The sequence below is a fragment of the Haliotis rubra genome, unplaced genomic scaffold (genome assembly GCF_003918875.1).
Source record: "Haliotis rubra isolate DU_JTF1 unplaced genomic scaffold, ASM391887v1 Scf72, whole genome shotgun sequence".
Lineage (NCBI taxonomy): Eukaryota > Metazoa > Mollusca > Gastropoda > Lepetellida > Haliotidae > Haliotis > Haliotis rubra.
Window position 1 is genome coordinate 2,569,798 of NW_025767435.1, and position 27,897 is coordinate 2,597,694.

At 40.6% G+C, this 27,897-nt stretch overlaps 1 protein-coding gene across 1 annotated transcript; it reads left to right on the forward strand.

Annotated features, from left to right (window-relative positions):
* Window positions 1-213: 213 nt before the first annotated feature.
* LOC124259427 (nibrin-like) lies at window positions 214-27,537 on the forward strand. The gene is given in 19 exon segments (XM_046693569.1): window positions 214-354; window positions 800-879; window positions 1,213-1,346; window positions 5,507-5,649; window positions 6,150-6,309; window positions 7,578-7,681; window positions 8,343-8,460; window positions 9,100-9,293; window positions 9,423-9,514; window positions 10,540-10,642; window positions 12,318-12,390; window positions 14,793-14,857; window positions 15,458-15,708; window positions 15,710-16,560; window positions 22,065-22,145; window positions 23,145-23,336; window positions 24,079-24,192; window positions 25,592-25,641; window positions 27,419-27,537. Coding segments are annotated over 18 exon segments (2,793 nt in total). The 5' UTR covers window positions 214-354; window positions 800-848; the 3' UTR covers window positions 27,456-27,537.
* The last annotated feature ends 360 nt before the right edge of the window (window positions 27,538-27,897 follow it).

A 27,897-nucleotide genomic window follows, 5' to 3' on the forward strand; every position in this document is an offset into this window, starting at 1 on the left:
GTTCTTCCAACAGTGTTCCATTGCATAGTTCAAGTTTTGTAATGATGCAAACTAGGCTCCATCTATTGATTCAATAAAGCAAACTTAAAAACAACGCGTTACAACCCGCTAAGAGTGAATAAAAACATTCATAGGTATCGGAAATCGCTGTCCGGAGCTTCAAACTCTACGGCTTGCTCCGTTTAAACGGAACAGAACCAGACTAACTGTTCCCGCGAAAGGTCAAGATCATCGACTGAACAGGAAGTGATGGACAAGACGTAATTGACAGATGATGTAGTAATGTAAACATCATCTCTCCGTGGTGTCAGCTGCTGAGATCACCATAACATTTCAGTGTTTGTTCACAGAATTGTGCGTCGCTGTCAGTTTTCTAAAAGCTTGATAATCAGTTTGTGTAGACGTTCGTGGCTTCTAAATACATTTTACTGTTAGGCTTCAAAATGATCTACGTGTATTGATAAAAGATCACAGGCTCTCATGGGATGCTGTTATTATTCATAATTTGCTAAAATATTTTTAAAAATCAACATTTCAGATACGCTCCCCTAATTAGACCTTTGTACAATGTGTGATATATATAGAATGTGGCCACCCAAATCACATGATGCATCATTTTGGATTTTACTGCAGTAGCATTGCTAATTTGTGGTTACACATATCTTTGTCCAAATATTCCATTAAGTGTATTTTGTAAGTGCTGAATATATGTGCTTTAACATATTTACTTTATGGAGTTTCTATGGACCTGCAATTTGCAAATGTCATTAAATTTACATTTACTTTTTGACTATTCCAGTACTTTATCTGGATATAGGACAGAGGAACACTGACGTAACAGTTCCAATATGTGGTACCTGGTGGCTGCAGATAACCCAGGTAGGTTATGCTGAATGAGTTGTAATTTATTGCAGTAATGATTTATGTATTGTGAAATACCGAAATATAGTGAATCACTCTTTCATGTGTAATTTTGTTATAAACCTGAAGAACAATTGTCCAGATGACTTGGTCTGAAATGGAATGATACATTGGACTTGCCTGAAGAGTCACAGGAAATTTTGTATGCATATTCATCCAACCCCCTTATCACTTATTGTATTTGATTCCCAACACCCTGGTCTTTTGAAGTGGGAGCTCAACAGCTCCATCCTGGAAGGTGTCCAAGTCACATGTTGCAGAATAGTTCAGAACATGGTTCATTTCTTCCAGATCTGAAGTATGTGTTGCTGGTTGGCAGAGAGTACTCCGTAGGACGTAAAGACTGTGATATTCTCCTGACAACTGATCCCACAGTCAGCAGAAAACATTCTGTACTGCAACTGACTCATGCAGAATCTAACCTGGTAATTCAAAGACTTTGTTTCAACAATTATGATAAGGATATTGTTCTTCATTCAGAGTATTGACCTTTATGGGATAGGCCATCATAGGGTCTATTTTTATGAGTTTTATGAAAATAATGTCAGCTTGCATAATTATTTACTTGGAACATTTGTAACCTTTCATACTAAATTTATGTTTTACTCTATATATTTGACAAATCAGTGTCAATATATTTGCAGAAGAATTACACGAACAGTGTGTTATGTTTTTAAGTTCATCTTCCTTGACAGATAAAATACCTCTTATGATACATGATAATTCCAGATTATTTTGGGCTGAAGATTTAGGAAATGGTTAAACATTTGCACATTAAGTATTTCCGTCATTTGTAAACATGGAGCATTATTTTAAAAAACAAGTAGTAATATAATGGGGGTTCTATTACAGGGTACCTTATAGGCTTATTTCGACGTAATTCCGCTCCCAGCGCCTAGTGTAAAATAGTTATTTTCGAGCAGAGACATCATTCGATGTACAGCCGAGCTCGCCAGCCTAGACCCTCATCTCATTTTCGCTAGGGCTACCCATTTTTTCAGCAACTACAAATCAACTACTGACTAGACCTGCCGAGTGGAGTTTCCTTTATTCGGGGTCTCGCTCGGAAATTCCCAACGCGTCTAGGTCTAGTCAGTAGTTTATGCGCGTGTGTCCGTATGCGTAAGTCGTGACGCTGTCAATGGCGATCCACTGTTTGGTATCCAGGGGTGACAAGGAGGTTTTATTCAGGGTGATTCAATAGATGTTGTGTTTGTCGCTTCTCAACGCATTCATTCAGTGTTTGAACTTTTTATTCTTGAATAGAGCTTGTTTGAAGAGGGCGTGTTTGATGTGTTGTTTCACAACATATTTCTTGACCACTTTCGCCTTTCGGATCTCACCGTTGTCGGCTTTCAGGATGGAATACATCTTGGGTCTCAATCTGACGTATTCGGCGATGGGTGTGCCTGCGCATTCATCCTTCATCTTGCCGAGGACCTTTTTATTGGTCGTGCTGTGTAGGGTGTGGTCTTGGGGGTAATCGCTGGTGTCGTACAGGTGCATGTGTTTCGCCATGTCCTCGTACACGTCCTCGGTACGTATATTCAACAACAAGGAATCGGTGTCCGTGTACAGCAGCTCGCATCGATCGCCGTACTGTTGTTTGAGTCGGTTGTAGTAGAAATTGTACATGAGATGTTTGGTTAAGTCGAGGATGCTCATCCCCACGTAGACGGGCCTGTTGAGCTCGATGTGGCTTTTGTTCATGTGCAGCCCTGCCAAGTCGTTATCGAATAGCTTGCTTCGGTTGAATGCCGGGCTTGCGATCAGTTTTCTGAGTTTTTCCTCCTGGTGCAATAGCACAAATTTTACGTTGACACGTTTCCTCAAGTTTTCCATGGTTTTGCCGAATACCGAAAACTTGAGTTTGTAGATGTTTTTCTCGAAGTCGCTCGTGGCTCGTTTTCTCAATTCGGTGTTCAACCGAATGTACGATTCCATCCATGGTTTTTGATGAAATTTGAGAACTCGGTGTATTTTGGTCAGCTTCATACCCAGCGACAGGTACAGCTGTAGGTTGCGATAGTGCACGACGAACTTGGTCTTGTTCATCAAGTTCGGGACGAGTTTTTCCACCTGAGCCAGTGTGTTCTCACCCAACAAGTCTCGCTGATAATCGGACATCCAGTCTGGATCGACCATCAATCGTTCGGGACCCAGCGGATAACTGTTGTGCGATTCGTGCAATGCTTCGGGGTACTCCAAATCCACTTCAAACAGGTAGCTTATCTCGAAGTTGTCGGGGATGGCCATAATGTTCTTCGGATTATAACGCTCGCTATTAACCGATTTGAACCCGCCCGTAGGCAAATACTGACTCATAGCCTAGCCGTACAGGTTGTTGGCATCGAGATAGATATGATTGGCGGGCTTGTTTGAATCGTAGTTTTTCACCTACGGGTTGTTGGCTTTCGCGTACCGTTTTGAGACCATGGAAATCCTGCCGCGCATGCCTTTCTCGACGAACAGGTGCATGTCGTAATCTGTGAACAATTCCAGTTTGACGCCCGTTTTCTTTAGCAGTGCATCCCGAGAGAGACCGGGGCTGGTGTAGTACCACGCGGGGTCGAGTTGATGCTGTTTCAAACACGTTTTTCTGAACATCTCGAACACGACGGGCAGCAGGAGCACGTCCGTTTTCAAGTTGTCTGTTTTCTTCCAGGGATGGCGCGACAGTGTTCACCTGTTTGATGAGAGCTTCGAAGTCGGCGTAGATGACGTAGGGCACGGGCATTTGATGTTTGTGGTTGATGAATTTTAAGATGTTTTATTTTCTCGAGGCATATCAATTCTGATCCCCGTCTCTCCCATGCCTCGGCAATCCTCCCAGTGCGATTCTAATAAATCAGCGCTAGAATACCCATGCAGGCACCATTCGCAGAAATGTTTCTTTCTGGCGTGTTTGGATTGGTCATACAACGATCGGCTCAGACTTTTATCGCTAACCCTTAAAATAAAGGCGGTGATTGTTTACCGGTGGCGGTAATAGCCGCCGCGTATCCAGCGACCCTTCATCGATCGAGGAATTCAGCCTCGACTTTACGGGTATAGACATGCCTACCCCAATCTCCCAAATCGCTCGAGTGGAAAAACAAAACCCTGAGTGAGTGATAAAACCGTGCGCAGAATCAATTTATTTCTTGTTGAAAAAGACGGCCAGTACCACTACGCAGCCATTAAAAGTCTGAGCCGATTGTTGTATGACCAATCCAAACACGCCAAGACGCGATTACCTCTCCTCAACCGATTTTACAGCGGCTTAACCGACTCCACCATCTTCAAGGACGATTACGACCACGCCCAGAATGTGTGGGAGAAACTGGGCTGTCGACATTTAGGCGATTATCATGATCTCTACTTGAAAACGGACATGCTGCTGCTGGCCGACGTGTTCGAGATGTTCAGAAAAACGTGTTTGAAACAGTATCAACTCGACCCCGCGTGGTACTACACCAGCCCCAGTCTCTCGTGGGAGGCGCTGCTAAAGAAAACGGGCATCAAACTGGAATTGTTCACGGATTACGACATGCACCTGTTCATCGAGAAAGGCATGCGCGGCGGGATTTCCATGGTCTCCAAACGGTACACTAAAGCCAACGACCAATACGTGAAAAACTATGATTCAAACAAGCCTGCCAATCATCTCCTCTATCTCGACGCCAACAACCTGTATGGCTAGGCTATGAGTCAGTATTTGCCTACGGGCAGATTCCAGTGGGTTAATAGCGAGCATTTTAATCCGAAGAACATTATGGCCATCTCCAACAACTTCGAGAGTGGATTTGGAGTACCCCGAAGCATTACACGAATCGCACAACAGTTATCTGCTGGCTCCCGAACAATTGATGGTCGATCGAGACTGGATGTCCGATTATCAGCGAGACTTGTTGGGTGAGAACACACTGGCTCAGGTGGAAAAACTCGTCCCGAATTTGATGAACAAAACCAAGTACGTCGTGCACTATCGCAACCTACAGCTGTACCTGTCGCTGGGTATGAAGCTGACCAAAATACACCGAGTGCTCTAATTTGATCAAAAACCCTAGATGGAACCGTACATTCGGTTGAACACTGAATTGAAAAAACAAGTCACGAGCAGCTCTGCACCAACGCGACCTTGAACCCTGATCGCTCATGCTATGAGCGGTCAAACCTCTGCACCAGCCCCCTCCCCGTCGCTGACTTGACTCGCAAAAGTTTCTTCCGATACCCGACTCGAACTCGCGTCGCTGGATTACAAGTCCTACCCTCTACCATCACACCACAGGGACTGCCAATCAGTCAGTGTTCGGAACTTTGGGTCTAGGCTGGCGAGCTCGGCGGCACATCAAAGGATGGCTCTGGCACAACCATTGCTATTTTTACTTGAGGCTGGGAGGCTTAGTTCCCCCCAAAATAGCCTATAAGAGGAAGTGGTCCAGAACCATCATTATATAACTTCTAAACAATTGTAAATGATAAGTGGTCACTTTCATTTCCCGAGACAATACATATGCTTTAAAATGGGGAAAAAAACAAGTAAGTTGATAGTTTATGTTCAATCCCTTGATCTGAACAAGAGTTGACTGTTTGTGTTGTGCAGAGTCATCCCCAGAAGTCTGCGCTGGTCACCCTGAAGGACATGTCCAAGTTCGGGACTTGGGTGAACAAGAAGCGCGTGTCAGGAGAAACGCTTATCAAAGATGGAGATGAGGTGGCATTTGGCTCTCCCAAGTCGGTCTTCCTGTGAGTTGGTACCGATATCAATACCTCCTCATTTTGTGTGAAAAGGGGAGTCCCATCAATGAACATTACGACAATTAAGCAGCAATAACACGTGTATTGAGAGACATACTTTGAACTGTGTTTACATAAGATTGTTCATGTTTCATGTTGTCCAGCTATTCACAAGGTTGTGTTCGTCTGGCACAGTTTGTTATCAGGCTAATAGTGTCCTGGAGTCACATTTCTCTCTGTTGGTCATGAATTGATGCATAGCTTACATCTTTTTTATGTCCTTGCAGTGAACGTGCCAATGTGTAAATCACTGCAAATGAAACATGTCCTTGATAAATACATTTTGAGAACAAGTCTAAACTTTACAACCTTATAAGAGAAAGACTGCTTTGAGCCAAAACTTGCTAAAATGGAACAAAAATGTAATCTGAAATTAAACCATTTGAGTAGCGTATGGTACACAGATCTTTTTTTTTGGTTTTTGTCTGAGGGAAGATATTGTCTTACAGTGTTGTGAACGAGCCCTTCATCATTACAACCTCCTGCTTGGATGTACCATCAAAGAAATCTGCGAAAGCAGTAGTACGAACGTTTGGTGGCCATGTTGTGAGCGAGTGGACAAAGAACTGTTCTCTTCTAGTGATGAACAGCATCAGCGTCACCATAAAGGTTGGTAGTCCGCCCTGTGTGGTGCAATATATAAATATATACCAGGTATACTACACCTTTGATTAGGATATATTTTATCCCAAGTTAAAACATAACATGTTAAGTGCATATTTGAATATATCTGACATAATATTGAGTGGTTTAATTAAATTTGTGGGGCAGTGGGGTAGCTTATTGGTTAAAGCGTGGGCACGTCATCCCGAAAACCCTGGTTCGATTTCCCACATTGGTACAATGTGTGAAGCCCATTTCTGATGTCCCCCGCTGGGATAACGCTGAAATATTTCTAAAACCGGCGTAAAACCATACTCAATTTGCCTCCCAAATCAGATTGTGTGTTGTTTAACTATGCACTCTGCAATATTTCAGCTATAGATGTATTACAGCAGCATGTAAATAATCAAGTCTTGGGCCAAACAGACAAGAGATACATGTTACATATAGCGGGCAATCTGTATGGAATACATACATACCTACAAACCAGCTTTCAAGCCACAATCGTCATGGAAGTGTACAGTAATCATTATTTGAGTAATGATAGTATCTGATTAATTATAGTACATCGTCATATAATTAGTTTGTGTGGGACCACAATGCATCTAGGTAAACTTTGCATATTACATATTATTCTTCTAGGAGAGTGTGGAGAGATGATCAAATTGTAAAAAAATTAGCTTGGTCCACATGTGAAAAGGCAATAAATTTGCATAGTTTATAGTATCTTTTGATCTCAGTTTTGATCTGATTAAAGTTTGGTTTGACATCTTTTCTGCTCATAGTCTAAATATTCTCCTTTACAATTATTGGTTGCCTGGTACATGTTCTATCTGGAATGTTACTAAGAGTTCCAAAGTGTAACTTTGTTAGAGTAAATCAGGTTTGTGCAGGCAGCTTAAAACAAAAAGCTAAGATTTGAATTTTGACAGAGGTACACTCATGGTGATGTTCATTGTTTGTTGTCTATTACGCTAAGGCCGGCACAAGTATCTTTAATTTAGTGAACAAAGTTGTTTCCAGAAACTCCCAAGAAAACCCACTCCGACCCCATTCAAGTTTAAAAAGCTGTCTGAGCATCTGTCATCGAACTCTTTGTCCAGTGTCATGGATTGACCACTGGTTTTGTATATCAAGATATCAGTTACTGATTCAAGCACAGGGGAATATTCTGTACTCAATTTATTTAATAACCCATCAATTTCTAATACAGGGTCTAAAATAAGCCAGATGTGTTATCAGCAGAGACCCACGATACACTGCTCTATTTCCAGGTGATTTGTGCCATGATTACCCAGAGGTCCATAGTGCTTCCGTTGTATCTGGAAAAGCTTCTGAATCACCTGAAAGGAGAAGGGGAGAAGCCTGACCCAGATGTGTAGGTTGACAGATGGAGATGTTCTCTTCTGTATCACTTTTACAATTTAAGGGGAAAATCTGATGATCATAAGATATTGATACCCCTATGACTCTTACTACCTGAGGTTGGTGGGGTAGCCCAGTGGATAAAGCATTTGCTCATCATGCCTGGGTTCAGTTCCCCACATGGGTACAATGTGTGAAATCCATTTCTGGTGTCCCCTGCTATGATATTGCTGGAATATTGCTAAAAGCCACATAAAACCCAACTCACTCACTTAGTACCTGATGATTTTGATCAGTAGAATGGAATTTGTTTGAATCATACAGGTGTTGCAGTTGTGATGCAGAGTTGCCTCCTTGAAATATTTGATCAGGCTCGAATCACAGAATTGCCCAGATTATGTTTTCAGGCTTGTCACAGCAAACCTGCTCTTGTGGGTTTCACCAAGATGGTAAAACTCTAAGACTTGGAGAACTTAAGGCTTTACCCCATTTCCAAAGCTGAAAGTCTTTTATATGTTATTGAAAAAGTTTTAAAAGGGCACTGAGGCCCACACGCTCCCATTCGACAAGTGATCTTGTAAGAATATTGTGGAAAGTCTATTTACACAGATCTATCTCTCTAGCATTTTCTTTTGCCTTCCATTACACTAAACCATCTGTACTCTCGTGACCAGATATCTACCCACTGTGTCTGAGACCCAAGTCAACCCAGAGGAAGTGTCTTTTAAACCCAACCCAAACAGGGCCTCAGTATTTAAAGGGATGAAGTTCATATTTCTAAGTCAAAGACAGGTGAGACAGACATATAGCTATTCAGTTACAAAGATATTTATAGAGTATGCCTTGTGCAAACTAAGGTTCACTTTTCTTGAAAATATGTTATGCACATCAAGAAGAGGGTAGGAGATGGCAAGAGGCTGGGAGGGATGTCTGAATGGAAAATGAAGCTTGTTGAAAATAGAAACACTTGTGAAAATCTGAAAGAAACAAAATGGTTTGGTGCAAGTGTTTCCATGTTTTGTATAAGTGCTTGAGCCTCTCTGTGGTCCATCTGTTTAAAATATGTAAAGAGTAAGTGATTAATATTTGTGGTTAAGTACAGCTATGTTAAATAGTATTTAAAGAAAACAGGGTAAAACTAGAAAATATCAATCAAAATGGATATTGTGTGGTTTTATGTTTCCATGTGGTTTTATGTTTCCATGTGGTTTTCTGTTTTCATCCCTAATTTGTATATCAATCATTCCTTCTGTTCAGTATATTTGTGCAAAGCTGAAATTTCAACCTCATTAACTTCTTGCATTTGAAGGCTATAATTCCGACCCAGTTCTTTCACTTTTGCTGCAAATTGGGACCAAACAAAACCATAGGAAATGTCAGCATGGTGAAATGTTTATCTCGTATGATTCTGAAGTAGTTTCGTGTCTGTAGTTCAAGAAGATGAACCTGGCAGTGGAGTTGGCGGGGGGAATGCCGATACTGATGGAGGAGGGAAGTGACGACAATGACGACCGAGTCCTGGTAGAGACTGGAACCGTCGTCATGAACTGTGGCACTGAAGATCTAAAGACTCTAACACCAGCTGGGCAGGAGTGGGTCGCGCACGTCAACAAGTACCTGAAACGGTGAGGGAGCAGAGAGTTATTTAGTTGCATCATTGACATCAGGACTCATATAATATGGTAGATGTTTGTCATAACCCATATTATATGAGGATTGTTTTTAATGGTTTAAACTCAAGATGTATGTTGCAGGAAGAAGAAGAATGTGATCCAGGACGCGGAGGTTGGGTACGCTGTGCTGTACTGCTCCACAGACAAGCACTGTAACCCTGATATAGACAAAGGTATGTCCTTCAACATGGAGGCTGGCTCTATAGACAAACACTGTAACTCAGAATGTGGTATGAGTTTCATCTCAAACTTGCTCGAAAGTGCACTCAGCAGTATTCCAGCTATATTGCAGCGGACTGTACATAATCAAGTCTGGACCAGACAATCCAGTGATCAACAGCATGAGCATCAATCTATGCAATTGGGATATGATGACATGTGTCAACCAATTCAGCGAGCCTGACCACCCGATCCCGTTAGTCGCCACTTACAACAAGCATGGGTTACTGAAGATCTATTCTAACTCAGATCTTCATGGGTGTTGCTTGAATGAGCCTGTCAATATCACAAATATTGCAAATCTAGCAACATCAAATCAAGGATATGCATCTTTTAAATCTTGAAGATTGTCTTTGACATGTTAATAACACGACAGAGAGATAGTGATTTTTGTAGATGTTTCTTTTATTGACATAACCACAGAAACGTTGCCTGCCATTCTGGAGTCTCAGTGTGTTTTGTGTAATTTGTAACTTCTCTGTTGTTGAAGGACAACGGTTTGTGTACTTGATGATTGTCGACTCTTAGGAGAGAATAATATGCATTCACCACACTATGGTCTAACCGATACATGCTGTTCATTGTCCCAACAACAACACAGAAGGGGCGGTGGGGTAGCCTAATGGTTAAAGCGTTGGTTCGTCTCGCCAAAGACCCGGGTTCATATCCCCACATGGGTACAATGTGTGAAGCGCATTTCAGGTGTCCCCTGCCGTGATGTTGCTGAAATATTGCTAAAAGCGGCGTAAAACTAAACTCAGTCAGTCAGAGATTGAACTACCTGATTTTACAAGCCTCTATATACCCCCATGTAGCAGTGACCCCTACCAAACAATATCCTCCCAGCAAGTAACATATCAGTTTCATTCCAATTCACTCTGTTCAACTGAATATGAACTACATATCCAGGTTAGCTACAGTACAGTGCCATCATGTTGTGAAACATTTTGTTTGAAAGGTTCATGTATATTTCTTCCAGCCCAGCAGCTGTTTCAGAACGTTCCGTCCCAGTCTCTGTCTCAGTCGGTAGCGGAACACATGATGCCAGATGTCCTTGTGGCCAACACAGAGACCTCTCCAGGGTACAGCCAGCTTGTAGACAAATCTCATCTACCTAAAGATAACAACGTATAATCATCAAGCACTGTTGTTTCAGTAGAATATATTATATATCTGGTTTAAGACCAAAATTCAAATGCATGTTTTTCTGGCATGTCACAGAGCATTTCTTAATGGAGGCTTTACTGCTTCTGTTTTGCAACAGAAATGCATTGCTGTTTGGTTCTCTTTCATTTGCAGACTTTGCTTGTAAGAGCTGACAAAAATGTATCAGATGGTTAAGTATATGATCAGGTTGATTGCGTGTCAGGGCAGTGTGCTTTGCAGAGTTGTATCCCTTGGACTCATGGGTTTGAATCCTGATACACACTGGATTTCAAGGTTTATCAGAGCAATTCCTGTGCCCATGGGTTTAACCGAAGTGGTTAGATGTCTTAAGACCTGAATTGCTTCAAGCATTCCTCCTCCGTCAAGCTGCAATGCTGTAATATAGCATAAATACTGTTTAAAGCAACAATAAATCCAAGACTCACTCACTCAGGTTTGTAGTGAAAATCTTTTGTAAGACTTGGTGACTTTAATTGGTATTTCATATTTTTTACATTATGTGAATAGTAAAATAACTGAGATACAGATTTTTATCCCCCTGCTGCACGTTTAGAGCAAGCAGGGGATATGGTATTAGGCTCCATCCATCGTACGTACATACAAATTGGAATATCTTAAGAACCGTTGACTAGATTCTTTTCATATTTGGTACCTAGGTTCATCACAGTATGCAAAAGGTCTCAGTCAGGTTTGGTGACCTTGACCTTCATTTCAAGGTACAAGGGGACTTTAGCGTTTTGCCATTGTCAGCGAGATATCTCAAGAACCGTTCTCTGGATGTTCTTCATATTTGAAACCAGGCTTCATCTAGGAAAGACGCAGGTTGACTGGTCATGCTTGACATTTAACTTCATCTTAATGTACAACCTTCACTTTCTCTACTTTTATTCCCCCGCAACTTCGTTGTTGCGGGGGATATAGAAATGAGTTCCGTCTGTCCGTCCGTCCGTATATCCGTCACACTTTGTCCGAAGCATATCTCCTAAACTATTCATGATAGCTTAACCAAACTTGGTACACATGTCAACCATGATCCCTAGAGGTGTCTTTTGGGGGTTAGACCCAGATATGAATTTTATTTTTTGCTGTTTTCAATGAAACGTGACTTATGCTGTGACTATAAAGATGTCATCTTGTCCGGAGCAGATCTCCTAAATTATACACGCTAGCTTCATCAAACTTGGTACACATATCAAGCATGATCCCTAGATGTGCCTTTGGGGGTTACACCCAGATATGAATTTTATTTTTTGTGGTTTCCATGGAAACATGACTTAGGCTGTGACTATGAGGATGTCATCTTGTTGCATTTCCATGCCAACAAGTTAAGCTTCAACTGAATTTGATGGTAGTGCACCTTTCTGGAGCAGATCTTAAAACTTTCAATACTCCCCTTCCACTTTGCTGTATACACTCCAAAACATTTGACATAATCATTGCTAGTAGACATATTCTATAAGATTATTTTGCCCTTGTGGAGGATATTGATGACTTTGTCTTCTTGTTTGTTTTGATAATTTGCGGCAGGGAATTATGTCACCTTAGTGACAATGCTTGTTATGAATTGTGATTCTCTCTTATCTTTTGCAGGAGGAGACGAGGTAAGGATAGAGAATTTACAGGTGACAAGTCTGTGGTTGATGAGAGCATCCTACATGAACAGGTGTGTACTGTAATGTTTACACCTTGAAAGAAACCCATGATTGTAGTCCATGTCAGTCAGTGGTTTGTCTAGTGCAGACTTGATTATGTACAGTTTGATATCGTTAAGCTTAACTGTTGGAATGTTTAGCTTTACACGAACTAACAAATTACAGTGCAGAGCTCCAGATAAGATTTAACTCATGTGGGTACTATACCCACTGTATTTTTTTGGAGTAGGTACTATGAATGTTGAGTGGGTATTTCATTTTAAGTTACCCACTGCTTTCAAATATGTGCATATTTCAGTCATTTTACTCACCTAAGTATTATGTCGTTGAGTAAGTTTACTATGCAGGTATGTTTTGCCTTACGTCATATCTAATCAACTTAAATATAATGGAAATGACTTCATAAAAAATCACTCATCTTATACTGACTAGGGCTTCAACGAGTCCATTTTGTGGACTCGAGTACTTTCGAGGGGATAAGACTCGACTCGGACCCGAAAGTACTCGAAATTCATACCTTTCAAGCAAACGATAGCGTAAATTGCATGACGGTTCCGATCACACAAGTGAACACTTACTTCTTTCCGACTTCATATCGCCATGTGACTAACATTTCCTATTGGTCAGAATCAATATTTGATGTTTACTTGACAAATGTTTTGTTCTTCGTGACTTCTTGTACTGCCTGCAGAACGCAGTGATATACTGCACATGCGGCATTTTGGTTATTTTGCTCTTTTCTCTATCCAGATCAAGATATGCCCATACATATGATTTTTTATCTTCTCGATTATTTACAGACCGCGCCATATAGCTGGAATATTGCTGAGTGCGCGCGTAAAACTCAACTCACTCACTCACTCTCCATGTCTATCAATTGTCAAGATAGTTACCTAATCATTTTAAGAAGTGAAATCTCAAACGATGTATAATAATTACTCTCATCTGCAGATTTGTAACAACTAATACCATACAGCCACACCCAGTGAGGAGTAAGCTATTTAATCTAGGTGTTAATAAAAACATTATCAGATGGATTAAAAAATTCAGGGTACATAGCACTCAGTATGTCAGTGTCAGTGGCTATCAATCTTCTTTGCTCTCAACCTCTACTGGAGATCCACATGGCTGTGTTCCTTCATCCAGTACTCTTCATTTTGTATACCAATGACTTTTACTTGTCAATTTATGACTTGTTCACTGTGAAATTTGCAGATGACGCCACTGTTACTGGCCTAATTTCTGATTCTGAACATTATTATCGCCAAGACATTGACAAAACCATAATGACAGTTTTTATCAAACCTTTATTCAAAGTGTGTTGACCTACAATTTTCTATGTTGGTATGGGGATGTGTCTCATCGCAACAAAACCAAACTTTTCAAAATTGTTAATACTGCTTGCAAAATTTCTGGAGTGTCTTTTGAGTATATTCCCTTTATCTATGAGCGCCAGATTGTCAAAAGGCAGCTAAAATTAGATTTGATAGTTGATATATTTGATCTCACCATTTTGAACTACTTCCTTCTGGACGCTGCTGTCGATTACCTTCCAAAACAAACAGAGCTAGACAGTCTTTCATACCATCAAGTATTCGTGAATACAACAAATATTTTGAATCACACCATCATGTGATTAGAACTAGAATTATTCAGCCTCTTTACCTATGTGGTTAATTGAATTATATCATGTCAGATTTATTTGTAAATAGCATCTCGCTTTGAGCATGTTATTGTGTAGATTTTTGTGAACTGTGTATATATTCATTTTGAGACTGTTTGGATGTATAAGAATTTCCTCCGGGATAATAAAGTTATATCTTATCTTAATATTAGACGTTAACGGCCGCTCGTGCTTAGCACATGGCAGACAGTCTGTCAACGCCAAATAATTCGAAGTTATCTCCCTTTTCGAGTCCTCGAAGTCCTTGAAAATGGACTCGAGTCCAGCTGAACTCCGACTCGTCCCTCGAAAGTACTTCTCGAAACCGCGGAAGCCCTAATACTGACAGTACAAGACTTGTCCTATACTAACAGTACAACTTGATAGCAATCGATGTCTTTTTCATAATGCAAGCTATTATTATAAATATATTCCGCACGCATTTGTTTTAAACTTTTTGCGTATATAACATTTTAAATGTGTAATTGGTACGCAACAATTATTTTTCAATGCGTAACTGGAAATATTCTATGCGTATTTTACCTGGATACGCAGCCTATCTGGGCCTCTGACAGTGACTGTTTTAAAAAATGTTGAGAAAGTACAAATTGATATGGTCTGTAATTGTGATGTCTCACTATATATAAATGACCAAGGGACTGTTTGACATGGTACAAAGTAATGTATTTTAACACCAGTTCACAATGTGTCAAGTTACCATGGTTACAAGTATAGTGTTATACGTTCCAGGCTGTGAAGATGAAGCAGGAGGTAGTCGGGCAGCGAACAGCGGCCACACCCACCAAGAGGAAGAGGTCGGTCGGTCCTGTAAAACATTTGTGTCTCGAGGATCATTAGATGTTAATCTAACAGACTACTTAGAACTAATTCTACATTAATACATGATCACTGGAACCTTCTGCATGACAAAAGTTTTACCAGTGTCTGTGATATGTAAAGCTAGGGGCCTGGATGGCTAATTAGGCTATAGTGCCACAACTTGATGTGCAGAGTTGTCCCCTTACTCGTGGCAGAAACCTGTGATGATGGGGAAGAAATGCCAGTTCACCCTGATGATAGGTCTAGTTTGTCAGCATGACACAAGTGGTAGTGGTTTTCACATATTTGGTAAATGTGTAAGACCTGCATAACTTGAGATTCTTTCAGCCTGAAATGCTGTGGTACAACTGAATGCTGCTCTAAGCCAAACTCACTCACTCACTCACACAAAGAAACCCACGCTCCTCCCACCAGTATTGATGGGATAGCCTTGTGGGCGAAGCATATGCTTGTGTTTTTTAAAATCTAAGGGTTCAATGCTCCACCTGCTTTGATATTCTGGACATGATCTTTAAAGCCTTAACCCATAATCACTCTACTCTCATTATCAGAACTTATTGGTGTGATACTTTCAGGACAGGAGAAGTGAGGGAGGATGAAACAACACAAGCACAAGAATCGAAGAGAATCAAACAGGAAGTGGTGACACCTGCGAAGTCAGAGACACAAAGAAGGTCAAGGTCAGAAGTGTCTCCAGACCGAGATGTCAAGGCAGCCAGACAACCAAAACAGGGCATCTCTCCAGAACAGGAATCGGTCGCCAAGAGCAGAGGAAGAAGAAGCCCGTCACCAGCTGCTGTGAAGAATCCGCCATCAAGAAGCCGTTCTCCATCACCATCTCCGAAGTCGTAGATCAGCGAGAGGGAAGAACGTATCCCCAGCTAAGGAGGTGGTAGTGAAGGAAGAGAATACGTTGCCATCAAATTCGGGTACAGGTTCTAGTAGAGGAAGAGGAAAAAAGTCTGTGTCTCCCCAACCAACAAAATCCCAGAGAGTTAAAGATGAACTGTTTGAAGAACTTGATGATGATTTTGACATCAGTGTAAAAACACCTGCATGGATTTCAGGGAGAAAATCGCAACCTTCTCATGTTTTGAGCGATGAAGACGTTGAGGAGGTTCAATCAGTTTCAAGTAAGACATTCAAAAAGATTAAGAAAGAAAATGAAACTGAAGAGTCAAAAGACTTACCAAAAACCTCTCCATCTTCTAAAACTAACAAGCGTGTCCTGCTTGATGACAGTGATGAAGATGAACTTGGTCTGTGGCAGGGAAGGCAGCGGGGTCAGAAGCAGACGTCAAATGATGACTCTGATGGCTTTTCGGATATTTCGTCTTCCAAACACAAGAAACACAAATCAGATACTAGTGGAACAAGAGGGAGTAATGAAGAGGATAATTTGTTTGATGATATTCCATCAACAAGAACAAATACAGTCCGGTCAGGAACAGACAGAAAAGAGAGGGTGGCTGGACAATCAGGGAAGGGGGCAAGACAGAAGTCCCCCTCCCCGACTCCCTCCAGTCGCACCAAAAGGGAAAAGAAAGATGACATCGAGGAGGAGATTTTGACTGAGCCAACCCAGGTCAATTTTGAGTCCAGACGACAGAACAGAAATGTCACATCCAGAGTGGATGTTGTGGAAGTACCAGAGGAAGAGCCAGACACAATTGTAGAGGTGGGTATCTTCAGATTTACATGATGTGGATTGGGTATAGGTTATGTGAGTTCAGGTGAAGGTTGGTTAATGGCCCATTTATTTATTTATCTTTTTTATTATTGCACTAATATATAAAAATATTGCCCCTGTTTGTGCATACCTGTGAAGGTCAGGGTTAGAATTGATCTTCAGTAATCCAAGCCTGTCGTAAGAGCCGATCGGGTGGTCAGGCGTACTGACTTGGTTGACACATGTCATCAAATCCCAGTTGCGCAGATCGATGCTCATGCTGTTGATCACTGGATTGTCTGGTGAAGACTTGATCATTTACAGACTGCCGCCACTTAGTTGGAATCTTGCTGAGTGTGGGGTAAATAGAGAATCTCACCCAAGTGTCTACTGATATCAAATATATGACCTCAGGTTCATAAAGTTACAAATATCCAAGGCTTGTCGAGGATATTTTTACTTTTATCAACGAGTGTTGATATTTATCATAAAAAATCACTCTTCATTAGTTTTCAATGAAAAATGTACATCAGGTGCCAGGATCGAGCCCACCTATGACCGGGTGTAAAAACCTTGGACTCAACTTTGTGTAGACTCTTTCAGTGTTGTCACAACCCCTAGTGTACAGTACTCAACCCTGTGCACTTAAAAGAACCCACGAATTCGTTGGTATATGACCAGATGGTGGCCACATGAATACGTGTAAACCCCTAGTTGCGGGTACAGCAACGTGCAGTAAAACATGGACAAAGTACGGTGACTATGTGTCCCAGTCCACCCAGCTATGAATGGGTACCTCGTAAGGATGGGAAAGCCGCAGTAACTTGGTGCTCCTTGTGGCAGCAAGAGTTGTATGATCCCCAGGGAGCTGAGATTGATAATACCATGTGCCGTTGAGATTGACATCCAATGATCAAGGGAAAAAATACCAGCGCCTTGAGCATGCACTAGTGTGTGCATATGTGCTCTATATAAATATCCAATAATAAATAATCTGTGAACACAGTACTGCCATAAGACTTGCAGTGCAGCGATGTCATAGCACTGTGACATCATCAAATTTATGACATCATACTATTGTCAGAGCATTGTACAAAATCTACTTGATCTTACATAAGGAATATCTCCTGTGGAACACAGTTTGGGATGATAAAACTAAACTCACTCCCTCACCTGTTTGTGCATCTGCTCTGGTCCTGGGTGCGAGCATTTCACCGTGAGCGTCCCCTAAAGTCCCCATGAAATGAATTTGTATATTTCTGTGGCGTAAACAAACGACACTGCACTGAAGCCTTACAAATGTCAGGCCAGTCTGACCACTGTCGTCATGGGAACACAACCAGGCGAGTCGGTGTAACACATTTGTACAACAATATTGCAACGTCATGGTTAAGAATAGGGACAGCCATGAAGTGAACAATGTTCTGAAGCAAAGGATACAAATATGTTTGATTTCACTGCGCATATTTGGTGGGGGATTCTAAAGGCAGGCCGCGTGTTATTCAAGACCACTGACAGATTTTACATAGGTTATAGCCTCGTCACGCCTTGTTTATTCTGACTGACAAAGTTCAGGCACATATTAAAAGCTCTGACACAATTGACATTTTTAAAGTCCAGACTTAAAACCTGTTCTCAGTATATTACTTATAATCTCGGCTGTAAATATTATCGTGTAAATTATCTGTACACAGCGCTTTGAGCATGCCCAAGGGTGTAGAATAGACGCACTATAAATATGCATTTATTATTATTATATTATGCTTGATACCCAGCGTTCTCACGCACTTGCACCTGAAACCAAGGTGCTCACTACCCTAATATTTTGCTCGTCTTTTTCTCCACGTTTACACTTGGTTGGAAAAATACCGACGAAGGCCCGGATTAGAATATTGAATATAGAACAAGTTTTATGGATAACAACTTCTTTATTTCGTGAGTGCGACGTTTCGATACAGATTCTTGTACCATTGTCAAGCAAGACAATAGGGACAGCCGTGACAACGGTACAAGGATCTGTATCGAAACGTCGCACTCACGAAATAAAGAAGTTGTTATCCATAAAAACTTGTTCTATATTGTACGTCTCAACTTCTAAAATGCCACTCAAACAAGTTAGAATATTGAACTTCAATAACCCATGCTTGTCGTAAGAGGCCACTAACGGGATCAGGGGGGTCAGGCTTGCTGACTTGGTTGACACATGTCATCGGTTCCCAACTGCGCAGATCGATCCTCATGCTGTATATCACTGGATTGTCTGGTCCAGACTCGATTAATCATAGCTAAGATACATAGCGTTCACTAACATGAATGCTTTCGTGTTAGTGAACGCTATGCATCTTAGCTAGATTATTTACAGACTGCCGCCATATAGTTGGAATATTGCTGAGTGCGGGGTAAATAGAGAATCTCACCCAAGTGTCTACTGATATCAAATATATGACCTCAGGTTCATAAAGTTACAAATATCCAAGGCTTGTGTCGAGGGATATTTTTGACTTTATCAACGAGTGTTGATATTTATCATAAAAAATCACTCTTCATTAGTTTTCAATGAAAAATGTACATCAGGTGCCAGGATCGAGCCCACCTATGACCGGGTGTAAAAACCTTGGACTCAACTTTGTGTAGACTCTTTCAGTGTTGTCACAACCCCTAGTGTACAGTACTCAACCCTGTGCACTTAAAAGAACCCACGAATTCGTTGGTATATGACCAGATGGTGGCCACATGAATACGTGTAAACCCCTAGTTGCGGGTACAGCAACGTGCAGTAAAACATGGACAAAGTACGGTGACTATGTGTCCCAGTCCACCCAGCTATGAATGGGTACCTCGTAAGGATGGGAAAGCCGCAGTAACTTGGTGCGCCTTGTGGCAGCAAGAGTTGTATGATCCCCAGGGAGCTGAGATTGATAATACCATGTGCCGTTGAGATTGACATCCAATGATCAAGGGAAAAAATACCAGCGCCTTGAGCATGCAACAGTGTGTGCATATGTGCGCTATATAAATATCCAATAATAAATAATCTGTGAACACAGTACTGCCATAAGACTTGCAGTGCAGCGATGTCATAGCACTGTGACATCATCAAATTTATGACATCATACTATTGTCAGAGCATTGTACAAAATCTACTTGATCTTACATAAGGAATATCTCCTGTGGAACACAGTTTGGGATGATAAAACTAAACTCACTCCCTCACCTGTTTGTGCATCTGCTCTGGTCCTGGGTACAGTTGAAGGAAGCGATCTTAGGGCTGAGATGATTGTAACTCTCATGCCTTTACATAGATGTACAGCTGTCTAAGAACTAATGTTCTTCTTACAACAGCACCCTGATATCACAGGGACTTGCATCAAGGTATATGTTGTCACTGACAAGGTCTTGCCACTGTATGAAAAGAAAAAAAAAGGAGGGGGGTGACGAGCGCAACACACCAAGTTTTTTTCAGGACAAATTCCCCAATTGTATCTCTATAATACTATGCATGCATTTCAAGCCAGTGAGACCCATATCTGTATGCACAATACATTAATTTAAACAAGAAATTTGGTTAGTGCTATATGTTGAGCACAGAGTCTGGTTTGGAATTGAAATTACTATCTTCCGAGTTTCCAAAGACCCTAGCTCTCAAAAAATGGCTTTGATTTTTTTTTATCTGTGTGTCAGATGCAGAATTTGTTTTTGTAAATCAGTTAAAATGTTTTCAAAACATTCCATGTGATATGGAGCAGTGCCATAGAAGTGGATGTTTATGACAATAAATAATTTGAGAAAGTCAATGAATTATATATTGAAACTTCCACCAATTGACTTTGATAAATATTTCCTTATCATACCAAACAGTGTAGACATATTTTCAACCATTGAATATCCCTTCTGGAATCCTGTTTGATTTTCACTGGTAATGTTATTGTTTGCCGACCATTTATGAAGTCGTTTATTGAAAATATTCATTAATACTTTCCCAGGTGCGAGTATTAATGATATGCCTCTGAAGTTAATAGGGGAGTACCGATACCCTCTTGTGAAACTCACATATGATGGCTGTGCACTATTTTTCACAAAATGAAGAAGTTGTTATCCATAAATTTGTCAGTATTGTACTTCCAATAAATGCCCCTCAAAGATGTGAACATTTTGCACGAGTTTCCAGAGTTAAGTATTTGTTTAAATACATAAATACTGGAGCTATCACTAAATGGACTCTTGAAGTGATTCAGGTCAAAAGCCATCACACGCTGGAGCTATATTCTGTTACAGGTTGCCATTGTTTCGTATTGTCTCTATCAGTGGGTGTTGGGTTATGTCAATATTTACCGGATCAGGCTAATGTGGATTACATATCATGCTCTCATACATCACTTGTAACTTTATCTTCTGTCAAGGAAGTGAGTTATCTTGTTAGCAAACGTAATGATAATTCTATTTGTTACTGCTTTTCTTGACATATAATAATAAGAGGAAGGCTTCCTTTTGAGAAAATGCTGATTTTGTTATCTCATACATAATCAATTCTTTAATCAATAACTGTTCATGATTTTCTGTCTTGCTATGACATGTTGATATGAATATGCCTCACTATAACTTTCTGAATAATTAATTCATTTTCTTATAATTTTAACTTGAATTAAGAATGTAAATTTCTGTCTCTATGTAATGGCGTTCTGAACAATCAAGAGGGTATGGGTAAAAGAATATGAAGCATGTGCATTACAGGTGTGTTTTCAAACAACCTGTCAAATTTGGTCTGCTTTATCTTAAAATTCCCAATAGTTGTTCAATTGTAGTTTTTTAAACCCTGAAAAAATCTCTTTGTCAGAAAGTTGGCAGGTGTACACATGCTTGATCTATGCAAGAATTAACTTGGCGACCAGGTCAAGATATTGTCAGTGTAGGAAAGATGTAGAAAATCTTGATCTATGCAAGAATTAACTTGGCGACCAGGTCAAGATATTGTCAGTGTAGGAAAGATGTAGAAAATCTAGCCTGTCCACAGGACTGGCAGGTCAAATTTTTTACCAGTCCTGCCAAAATCTAGCCTGTCCTCCAAATATAAATAAAACACCTTCGGCAGTAAATATTCAAAAAGGTTATAATCATTATATATGTCATTGGTTTGCTAAAATTGACCCGACATGAGGACGGACTAGATATTTTTTTAACCCGTCCTCCACAAAATTCACCCGTCTCGGACGTTGGGACGGGCTATCTTTCCTACACTGATATTGTGTTATGAAATTTAGTATGTAAAGGATGTAACTGCATGTAAGGTAGAAACGGGTTGTAGGTGTGAAACAGGGAATGAATTGTATCCAGTATTGTTTGAAACATTGTTGTGTTGATGGGAAATATTGGGAAAAGTGTTTTGTTGTACATTTTAATGAAGACATATTGTGTTGATGGCTCTCATCCAAGTTGTCTTGTCAGCATGTAATAATGTTATGTTAGTCCCTGTTACAGTACTACAAGAGTCCATTACTTCATGTTCATTGTTGCAGACAAGGGACAGTAGCAGGAAGGATCACCATGACAACAGGACAGTACCTAGAGGGTTCCTAACAACCAGGCTGCCCATCAAGGTAGTGCCCAAATTCTTCTTCTCGTCTCAGGGGCTGTGGGGTAGCCTAGTGGTAAAAGCGTTCGCTTCGTCACACCAAAGACCCGGGTTCGATTCCCTACATGGGCACAGTGTGAGAAGCCCATTTCTGGTGTCCTCCGTCGTGTTATTGCTGGAATATTGCTAGAAGCTGCATAAAACCCAACTCACTCACTCACTCTTCTAGTCTCACCCACAGTGGGATAGCCTAATGGTTAGAGCATTCTCTCATCATGCCGAAGACTTTGGGTTCAAATGAACCCATGGAGGCACAAGTGTACAATGTGTGGTGTGCCCTTCAAGGTCTGTGATATTGCTAAACACCAAGCTGGCGTAAAACCATACTCAAACACTCAAAATCTGCAGTAAACATTTGTCTGATTGAAAACCGGTATTTTGACTAGGCATTCTGGAGAACTTCATAACACTCAGATATCTTCGGATATTTCCTTTCTTCACACCGGAAGTCAAGTTCATTTTGAAGTTATGTTCTTAATTTTTGTTCAAATGTTTCGCAATGTTTTGGATCTGAATGTTCTAAATATTTACTCATTAATGACCAGTGATATGTCCTGACCAGGTCAAGTTGCTGACTAAAATCACAGGGCATTTTTTTTAGAGTGGAGAAACTAGTTCAAACTAGTTATCACTGTGTTGATGTTAAATTGTTCTTTTCCTTGTTTCATTTGTGCCAAATATTATTTACAGTTGTATTTTCTCATGATTAAAAGATTTTATTAAAGCTTAATAAAGCATACGTTTTTTTGTGTGTTTTTGCTTTATAAATCAAACATTAACTCAATTATAAGTAGTTCTTTGTTGGAAAAACTTCTTGCAATATATTGTAATACATATCGCAGTATATGCTTTCACACTGCAATATATATCGCAATATGAAAATTCTCTGCAATACCCACCCCTAATAATATCCCATGTCAGACATGAGCACTAACCTCTAGTTATCTTTTCACTATGGTTACAGGAGCAGACGGTGAAGAGACAAGACTTCATCAAAGAGGAAAATATTCCCACTGCTGTCATGGTCACAGAATTTGCTAGTTTGGTTGCCAGGCAACCTAAACCTCCAGTCAAAAGGTCAGGGAGAAAGGATATACCTGATGGTTACACAGAATGGAATGGCAAACTTGTGAAGAACTTCAAAAGGTTTAGGAAGGTAATGACATATATGATATGAAGTGAGCCCAGGGATTATATTTCCTAGCACGTTATTATGCATAAATCCCAGGGTGCATGGTACATCTTGATCTTAGTGCTGCAACAATAGTAAACAGTATAGCTACTTGTCGTGTTCACTTGTCCGAAATATGTCAAGCTTGTCAAGATATTACCAGCTAAGCAGATTATGTCCATGAGAATTGCTGACCTGAACAGCTTGTTAGTCGTTTATGTGCCTTATCGGGGGACAGCAGGAGACGGCAGACAGTGGAAGAGCATGGACAGACCAGCAGAAAGGCAAGCCGGTTGCAAGGAGGGACGGGCACTGAACCCCTGATCCAATCCATCTACTGCCCAAGCGTCAGTTTGACTTAGACGCCTTCCCCTGATAGCCTCTGTTGGACTCTGTAAACTGTGTGCAAACTGTTCACCATGCCTCACAAAGTTACGTGAATAAAAACACCCATTCTTTGTCTGCCACTGGGCTTCACGTTGTTTCAAGAGCACCGGAGATGTAGTGTTACAAAAGATATGTTAAAGTAAGGGAGTTCTGATCACCTTAGCACTAAGATCGCATTGTGGCGCTTGATCTTGACTGTGCTGAACATGCCTCTCATATTGGCTCACTGAATTGTCCAGACCAGTGAAAAGAAAGATGCTGTTTCACATCAACAGATTCAGCCATTATAGTGTGGTTGCTTAGCAGCACTGTGACTAATGTCGACAAGCTTCTTTTTCAGTCCAGTCATGCAGGAGCCAACTTTCTACCTCGCATCATCGGTGGCAGCGACCTGGTGGAACACGCTGGAAGTCAGCGCCGAGAGTTGGACGACTGGTTTAGAGATGCACTACAGGTATGTGCCATTGTTTGAAGGGCAACCAGTGTTCCAGTTTGGGTGTTCCTTTGTCTTTGATGTGTCTGAAATCTGTGATGATGTGATCACGATGATCATCCCTGTTTGTGGGTTTCACTGAAGGTATATACATCTGGGACCTGCACTACTCCAGGCTTCCCTCCCACATGAAGCAGACACGCCATAACTGATACACTGTCCAGTGTGGTGTTAACCTTGCTCATCATTACAATGTTATAAACTTTGTCAGCATTTAAGCCTGGCATTTGAGGTTGAGTCAGCACTTAATTTAGGAACAAATTGTCTGCAATGCTGTTGAATAAACATATTACAGTTTATTTTCTTTTTCATAATGAATATTGAGATAACGTAGAAAAAGTTCATTTATAACTGGGTTAATAGATGTTAAACATTATACTTCAGTATGTTCATTATATTTGGCGGTACTAAGTAGAGAATGTAAGAATGAATCTGTTTCAAAGCACAGCTGAGTCTTCCTGTTATGTCACTTCCTATCATGATTCAGCTCAGTCGTTGTTTCATCATGCATTTTGAGACAAGGTCACCAATATTCATCTGTAACTAGGACGTTAAATGACAACCACTATACATGAGTATGTTCACTATGTACCCAGTATGTGGAGGTACAGTGTAACAGTTGTGACAACTCAGCTGATACAAATACCGAATGTTGGATATCCACGGACCTACCTGCCTTTGTGTTAACATATCCGTTTCTATCAGAACAAATATTGATTGATTTTACCTAAGGTGGCTGCACTGTCCCATGGTAATAGTCTTTCCATAGAGACAGGTCCACAGGGGTGGAAATAACCCATTGCCCGACACCCGAGTCCAGTGGTTTTTTCTGTCGGGCAAGCAAATTTGTATATCACACTGTACCGGTGTCCAGTTGACTTTCCAATATTAATTATGTTGTTTATTTAAAAAACCACAAGAAAACGGCCAGTATAATGGAAAAATTATCAGGGCAAGTGATGTTACATGTGCCACTGTACCGGAGTACACTAGCAATTTTAAAGTTATTTCCACCCCTGGTCCAGTTCCTAACCCGTCCAACTGGTCAGTATTAACCTGATTAAGTGGGTGATCAGTCAGATGATGAGACAAGTCTTGGGACTGTGGGTGAAGCAACTGCTTCCACATATGTAGATATATTTGAACCATAATTTTGAAGCAGCCAAATACAAGAGAGGATAGCTAAATTTGTCATAACTTGTGGGTCAGAGGTCTTGGAAAAATGACTCACCCAGGATTGATTTCAACAGTCATGTCACGTGGACTCAACCATCATGGTGACAACACAAGATGTTGAGCATGACTCATTTCCTGAAATTGTATTTTATGATGTATTTAGATTTTGTTTCCATATTCACAGGCCGAGAGTCAGGAGAATGAACGAGAGCGAGAAGCTCAAGACCTCTTTAAGTGAGTACAGAAGTTAGTCTCTTGTTTAACACAGCACTGGATGGTGGTTGTCTTTGATTAATCCTGGGCCAGACGATCCTGTGATTGACATCATGAACATCGATCCACAAAACAGGGCTCAGATGACATGTAATCAATAAAGACACTGAGAGTGATTGTCTTTAGTCGCTTCTCACAACAAGCATTGGTTGTAAGGAACTGATATTCTTGTCATTAATCCCCATGGATTGACTCTGGTGTGGGTCCTGGTTGTTCATAAAGTGTATTGGTTGGTCAACATGGAGACTAAGTTGAAAGTGTGTAATGATACTGTCAGTGTGAGATGGTACTCATGATATCTCTCACTAGTTCCTCTGGTCCAGGCTTGCTTATTTACAGGACTCATTAATAATCAACAAACAATAAAACATATCCCAAAGTGCTGTGGGAAAAAGAAGTTACTAGATTTATTACCCTCACTTGAAGAAAGTTGTTCAGCAACAATATGTCAACATCCTATGTTTTTACTGACTTGGCTGACGCTGCTGACCTTGACATGGTAATCCTTCTCTGCAGTCAACCTTGTTAGTACCTCTTTAAGTTAAATGATGCAATGCAAATGCAGGGGTTCAAAATTGTTTTTAAAAGCCACTTGCCACAGGGCAAGTGACTTTAAGAAAGTAACTTGTCCTGACTAATTTTCCACTTGCCCTGGTTTTATGACATAATTATGCTGATGTAATTATGAAAGAAGAAATCAACATGGTATTTGATGTTAATGTTTACTGGACTATTTATTGAAAAGTGATAAATAGCAAAGAAAGATAACTCTACTTTGTTATCATTGCGAAATGTAATAGCTACATTTTGAGCAGATATGAAATTAAATCCAAGTTTATTTGCAGTTTGAATCCATAAGTGGAAATTATCTAGTAGCCCACGGACAAGTAAGATACCATTATTTGATTGCCCGAAATGAAAACTGACTTGTCCCGGGCGTCAGGCGATGGGATTTTTGAACCCCTGAAATGTAAAGTGACTTTTGACTTGTCAACAATTAAAACTGATTTACAAATTATTGCTTAGTAGTGTATAACAAAAGTAAAAATAATCTGTTTGTTCTGCGTCCAACCTACCATGAGGTTCAAATGGATCGCGTGTAGTCCATGTTGAGTGATACCGTGCATTCATGAAGCGGACATTAACAAGCTGTTGTTTCTGTATCCCCTCAGTTGTTCATTGCTGATTGGCTGTCAGTATTCAGACGAGGGGTAGACCCATTAGAAAAGTTTGTAGAATGGTATAGGGGCGGTGGGGTAGCCTTGTGGTTAAAGCGTTGGCCGAAGACCCGGGTTCGAATCCCCACATGGGTACAATGTGTGAAGCCCATTTCTGGTGTCCCCCGCCGTGATGTTGCTGGAATATTGCTAAAAGCGGCGTAAAACCAAACTCAGTCAGTCAGTTGAATGGTTTAGCTGTAAATCCTTCAAGGCAAGGCATTTCTGAACTACAGATCATGAAATATATTTTTCAGACGAGATATCTGTATCTTCAGACATCACTTATCTGCATATACATATATATTGCATATGTATGTATATTGATTGTTTCACAAATAGGCATTAAAATTCATGGAACCAGCGCCATCTTATTTCCTTAAAAGAATGTCATGTTTTCATTTCCATGAATCTGGTGTGTATGTTCAGGGCTGCAATGTCTTCAGTGTCTGACAACAAGATCACACACACATTGTACATGAGATGTCGGTGAATATATAACATTCTATTTATGATTTCAGCTGGGAGCCCACAAGTCGCAACAAGAGGTCACGATAACGGAGAAAAAACAGAAATATGTTGTTAATTGTAATGTTATATACATGTAGATATTCAATAAAATGTGCTCTCATCACTCTTATTACTCGTTTAAATCTCATTTGTGAATTACGGCTTGAAAGGCCATGGTGGATTCCAGTTTAATAGCCCCTGGAGATGCCAGCTTTTGGAGGATTATGTCCTAATAACAGGTGAATCTGGCTTAAAAGACGCTGGGGAATATTAGCTTAATAGCCCTTGGAGATGCCAGCTTTATAGCTTTTTGAGGATTTTGTCATTATTGCTCTTGGGGGATTCCTGAATAATAGCTCCAAGGTGATTCTGGGTAATAGACTCTTGGTGATTCCACCTTAACTCCTAGGAAATTTCAGCTTAGTAGCTCCTGGTGAATTTGGATTCGAGCTGAATAGCTCATGGGGAATCCAGCTTAACACTAATAACA